The sequence below is a fragment of the Parasteatoda tepidariorum genome, chromosome 3 (genome assembly GCF_982258835.1).
Source record: "Parasteatoda tepidariorum strain Cologne lab strain chromosome 3, Ptep-v5.0, whole genome shotgun sequence".
Classification (NCBI taxonomy): Eukaryota; Metazoa; Arthropoda; class Arachnida; order Araneae; family Theridiidae; genus Parasteatoda; species Parasteatoda tepidariorum.
Window position 1 is genome coordinate 23,694,071 of NC_141757.1, and position 6,545 is coordinate 23,700,615.

Consider the following 6,545-nt stretch of genomic DNA (forward strand, 5'->3'; position numbering starts at 1 on the left):
AAATAGCTAGATCAGTCAAAAATTAAAAACTGATGTACCTTAATACCATATTGAATTTGAAAGTTTGTTTTGAATTTTAATTAACGATTGTGTTAAACAGGTTGTAATGCAAAATCTGAGAAGAGTGATCACCTTTTCCGATTATAAAAGCAATTTGTCTTTACATATTTCCTGAAATCCGGGTTAATAATTGCAATAAAAATACCAATAAAGAAAAAGTATAAACAATATAGAAAGTAGAAAGAAAATAAAAGAGTGAAAAGAAGAAATGTTATAGAAGGCAAATTTTGGACATAAAAAAAAAATAATTATAATAACAATTCAAATAGCAAAATTTAAAATTGTCTTGTGTTTTCTAATATTCTTGAGACTAAATATGATAATGGTGCGTAACATTGTCAAAATCATGTTGACAGAATTGTGCAAACCCAAGAAAATTAATAAATTCCTAACTTCAGGTGATTTTGCAAAAAATTTATCAAATATTTTGCTAGTAAAGTGACAAAAAATGTAAGGTAAATAATAAATAAAGTGAAATGAAGTAAATTCTGAAGTCTTGGACTTCAGAGTAACAACCACTGTGTCATATTTTATTTTATTTTGTTATCAAACAAGGTAAACAATACTCAAATCTAATTCCAGATTGAAATTTTTCCTGTAAAAATGTTTTTTGTGTTTTACATTTTAAATTACACATTTTTAACAAATGTTTATAAATTTTTTTATCATGATTGAAGAGTTAACGTAAATAGTGTTTTTATGAAGAATACTTCTTATAGTGAAAAAGCTGTGTTGTGATTTTTAAACAAAAGATTTTTGAAACTGAAAAAACTGTTAAGTAAAAAAAAAAACTGTTGAAAATGAAAATTTTAAAATTGCTGATAATGCTACTACAGATTTTTGATTGTGTTAATTTTTTTACAATGAGAACATATGTAAATGTTTTATAATTTATATTACTTTTATATATTGTTACCATTACAAATTTGGTTATATTATTTGAACTTCTACCATAGGGAGGATTTTGCAAATGGAAATTTTTTTAAAATTTTGGATTGTAATTAAACATTATTGGCGAGGGGGGATGTAACATAAAAAGCTTCAATTAATCTTTTTATGTTAGTTTCTCTGCTATAAAACTTCTTCCTAATTAATTATTCTATTTGAAATACTTTCTCATACTTTTAAAAGCCACATCCTGTTCTTAAATCTATTTTTGGCTCAAGTATGCATTTAATTAAGAGCAGGACATTTTTCCCTTTGCTCTTGTGTGGGAAACGTTCCATCTATCTCATAAACCAATAGCAACTACTAAGATTTCCCTCTTTCCCTAAATTAAGACATTTTACGGATTTTACTTTGCAAGATTTTCCCTAACATATAACCAAGGAGCGCAACTTTTCGTGTGCACTTTTACTCTTTCTCATGACTGCTCTTGTCTAATAATTAATAAATAAATTTTGTACCCTCCTTCCCGACCTATGACCTGTTTTAATCCTTCCACTCGGCAACGACGTTATATATATATATACGTATATATATAATATATATATATAAACAAAATTCTACATTTAACTCGATCCTCAAAATGAATTTTTCTAAACAAATCGGTATTTTTTATTCGATTACAGTAATTTTCAGTTATGCACCGCACAATCAATTAGAAATAGGTCCAAATAATATAAACCTGAAACAAACTAATGTAAAATAGTTTTCCATGGGAAAAAAATTAATCATAAAATATTGTTAAGATTTGCATTTGGTAAAGACTTTTAGAAATTGACGAATACGTTTGATATTTGGCTGATAATTTTAAATCCATAGCGCATATATATTTACAGTGAAATAGAATTAAAAAAAAAAATACCGTTAAATGAGAAATAAATGATTTATAGATAAACTATTACGTTTATTAATTTCATTTTAATTCTAAAACAATTCGAATCGTGAAGCTAAAATTGCAATTTCGAATTCTTGATTGCCATTTTGTGAAGTTCAGATAATTCGGATTTAGTTAATACTAATATCTATGGGGAAAGATTTCCCACTCTTGAGATGCTTCCGCAATCATTGGAACAATTTGCCTATTTCGAAACTCAGCTGAATATCATAAAAAACTAGATATACAGATTAACAGATTTAAAATTCAACTATAGTTTGTCTAAAATAAGAACTCCTGCAGACATTCGTCTGGACCTGTGACGGTGGCTATGGTAACGAGGTATGACTATTTCAAGTAGGGGCGCGGGGTCACTGTTTTGGATTGGTTTCGGGCGGCGAGAGAAAGGGAACCCTCCCTAAAATACGCCATTCTTGTTTCCATAACAAGCACCAGACTGCCTCAGACTTTGTGGCGGGAGGAGTTCTTAGCTTAGACAAACTATAATAAGGTCAAATATTAGTAATGAATAACAAAAACTTACCGACTGTAAACTCTGCAGGTCAAGTTATTAATCCTTTTATCCGATTTGTATCGCCGGAAATCTTCAAACCAATCTTTAATCGCAGTCACACCGAGCACAAACATAACTGGAATGATAGCTATTTCTTTGCCAAAAGCGTTAATCTTTGGCACCCAGTTTAGAAGCACTATGCCAATGAAATATAAATTGGCTATCCTGTGGAATTGTTCGAAAAGGTTCTTTGGAATGAAAGATAGAATGGTGTACTTCGTGGTTCGAATCCGATTGCAGGCATATCCTTTGTGGGGGTGAAGTTTCGGGGGAACATTTTCTTGCAGGGTGACATTATTCATAACGATCCTCAGGGGCTTATCTGGAGGCCTTTTCCTGTTTTTCCAGAAAAAGAACCTTTGGAAAAAGGAGAATGGACGATGGACAGTCACATCCGCAGAGTCGGCGACTGAGTAGCTTCGATCCTCTGACATCTCGTCACTAAATCACATTACATAAAAAATAAGTTGACACAAATACTTTAAATATCTATACTTCAAATCACTAAATAAACAGTATCGAAACACCATAGTAACACTTACTAAACAAATACCATAAAAGCAATTAAACATTTATCTATTAAGTTTGTCCATGATCAAATCAATAAAAAATTTGAATGAAATTTGTCTCTACAATACAGTCATAGAGTTAAAATTGTTAATAGTTAAAGTATTTAAATTTTTTTAAACGAGATCAACCGTTTTAAAAATTTTATGAGCAAAAGTAATTATAAAACTACAACAAATAATGTACAAGTATAAAATATAATTCATATAAAAATAAATAAGTGTGAAAGTTTTTCAGTGACATGAAAAAGTCTAATTACATTTGCAACATCATTAAAAATAAATAGCAATAATGCGTGTAACCAATAATACTGGAATAATTAAATCTTTGCATATGTTTTTATTCAAAACCATTTCGAAACAAAATTTCATAAAAATACAAAAAAAAAAATAATAATAATAATAATAACAATAAAATCCGATATTTTTTAGGGGAAATTGAAGTGTGTTGAGCTTTTTAAAATATTTATGTATTTAAAGTAAATTTTAAAATAAATAACGACAAGAAAACTTATGCTCAATAATAATGAAACAAATTTACTTTTGATAAATAATGCCAATAACTGCACAAGAGTAATGTGTTTCAAATAAAAAATTACTTTTTTGAAGAAAAAAAAATTGACTATACCGATCATACCAATTATTAGAGAGTATGAAATTCCAATTCTTAGTATTTATTGCGAACTGCATTGTAAATCATTTTATTTTTCTAGTGGCTCAGCAAAAAAAATAATATAAATGAGATAAAAAAGAATTAATAATTAGCAAATTGTGAAAATTTTCGAATATTTTTTTTCAAAAATATTAGTAAAAATATTTTAGCTAATGAAAATTAACAACCCTTAACCTAACGTATTGTCAAATTTTTTAAAATAACTATCGCAAGAAGTGCATAAAATTTTTAATGCAATATTTCAAATGGAATATTAGTATTTTTAGAAAATTTATAAGAGCCTTTGGAAACATACAAGAGGTGTATAATGAAAAAAAACTTTCATTAATGTAAAATTTTCAAGGAATAAAATTGTTGTTTATAATAAATATTATCGAAGCAAATATTTCAGCTCTTTATTAAAATTAACTATATAGGAGAGAGGGGCTAATGTAGATAGTTTTCACAAATTTGCCAAAAAAGTTTTCCAATAATTATATAGAACAAGTAAAAAAACATATTTGTCTACACGAGCCCATTGTTATAGGGTTAGTGTGAACATGTCTTAAAACTTATTATTTAATCTAGTTTTACTTAATAAAAACAGCACATAAAATCCTAATAAAGCTAATTTTAGTATAAAAATACAATCTTGATCTCAAAATTCTTTAGAATAATTAATGTTCAAGCCCAATAAAAACATAAATTTTAACTTTTTTTCTTTTATCAAAAAGTCTTTTTTGAACATTTAGAGGGTAGAAAATGTTACTCTTTACTATTTTATTGTTGCTTTAATGAAGCTGATTTACAACGATTTGTCTACCATGATATATAAATATTTAAACAAAACCTGATAATTGTGCAGTGAAGTTCTTGAGCGATGGCGAAATTAATTAAACAAGTCTTAGTTGTTATTACCTTAATTGTTATTGCACTAGCACTTTAAATGTTTCAAGAATATACAAATTCCGCAACTTTGAATGTGTAAACATTCATCAGGGTCCCTACAGTTTATAGAAAAATTTATTAGTGGTAATGAAAATTTGGCAAAGTTCGTTCATTTAATAATTTTTTAACCACCGCTATTTGTTATTTCATGAAGAAAATATATCTGTATGAGAATTGTACCCTCTAACATGAACGCAAAATTTACTACCACTAAGAAACTGTTGACTTGCCCATAACAGCTCCGTGGAATCATTAGTTTTTTAGAACTAATTAATGATACATTTAAAAAAATCAATTAAAATATGTAATAAAAATACTCATTCTTAGCATAATAACTCTTATTATTAAAAATAATGAATAAAACTAATTTAAAGATGCAATTAAGAAGTTGCTTTTCCCCTATAAAATCCTAGAATTTAAATTTTCTGCCAAACAATCGATTGTTTTGTCGTGTAACTTTATACGAAAATAAAATGCAGTACTGTTATTCTCCCAAAAATTTACAGAAATTCTTCGAGTGATACAGAAATGTTCCATTTGTTTGTTCTAGCGCCATATCCACCCTAACCCCATTCTTCCCTATTTATTTATAATTCTTATAAGTACAAAATATACGACATCTAAGAAATTTTTTAAAAAGAGTCCTCCAAAAATTTGTTTGAATTTTCAAGTAAATTTTTTTAACTAACTCTCAGCTTGATTCATCTATAAATAAATTTAAAGAAATTAATTTTATTTAAAGATTTAATTCAACAAGATTTCTAGAACTCTCATTACTTAAAAGACTTATTATAAAATTAATAAATAATTAAAAATCTTATCTTTTTAAATTATAATAGTTTGTATCTTCTACAGTTTTTTTTCTGCTTATATTATAAACAATTTAATATGCATAACTGTTTCCATAAAATTCAAACAAATTACGCGTATAAACAATCATACACATTATAAAATGCGACTTGAATAATGATTAGCAAAATAAATTAATGTAACATAATTTTAAATCTAAATTAAGAATTACAAATGTGAATTTTTTTTAAAATTTCGCTTATAATTTATTTCAATTTGACAAAATATTAAAAAAAAGGACACAATTATGTATTTTGCTTGAATTTTGTGAAAATAGCAATGTTATAGTAATTAATTTTATTATGATATATTTTTATAATGGAGTATTACAGTATTGTAATTTTTAAAGCTAATTATGTTACATATATGCACATATGTATATAAAATTTTTGAATAGAAGAACTATTATGTAACAAAATTTAGTAGCATATTCCCAGTCACACAAATTCTCAACAAGGGCATAACCTTTTAAGAAAATTATTATTGCTAAATTTTACAAAAATAAATAAATAAAATATTCGAACAAAATTTTTATTCTATTGAAGTCAATTATTTCCATAAATATATCGTACTAAACAATAGGTATAGATTATATATGTAATCTATTTTCAAGAATATGAATTTTTGTAATTATAATTTCTTTTTATTCAATAACCTTTTAACATAAATTTTTTTGAATTAACTAGTAAATTCGAATTCAAAAAAAAAAAAAATTAATTCAATGAAATTATAGGGTAAGGAACTATTTTTTATAAAAAATCAAAATCTAACCTTTTTCATTTCTTTCATGATTAGAAACTCTGATATCACTTCGATATACATCCGCAATTTTTAATACTGTGTATTTAACATTGTGAAATATATCCACAGTTTTCTTGCAATCAACTAGACATAAACAACAGTCACGTTGCGAATGATCATTTTGAATCTGGCATTTTTCTCCGTCTATCTTCGCCTATCGCGTTATTTTCGTTTTCTTATCTTCTAAAGCGGGAGAGTTGAAAAACAAAATATGATTGGCTGGTAATATTTTTTCATCGAATGAAAAGTGGAATCATAAATGATGCAATCTCCGTA

At 26.5% G+C, this 6,545-nt stretch overlaps 1 protein-coding gene across 1 annotated transcript in view; it reads right to left on the reverse strand.

Annotated features, from left to right (window-relative positions):
- Positions 1–6,511, reverse strand: part of LOC107438279 (phospholipid-transporting ATPase VA) — a 126,605-nt gene extending 120,094 nt beyond the window's left edge. Inside the window, exons 1-2 of the mRNA XM_016050515.4 lie at positions 6,240–6,511; positions 2,424–2,894 (exon numbers count right to left, since the gene is read on the reverse strand). Of these exons, the coding sequence (XP_015906001.1) occupies positions 2,424–2,887 (464 nt within the window). The 5' untranslated portion in view covers positions 2,888–2,894; positions 6,240–6,511. The remainder of the gene's footprint in view (positions 1–2,423; positions 2,895–6,239) is intronic.
- Positions 6,512–6,545: the final 34 nt, after the last annotated feature.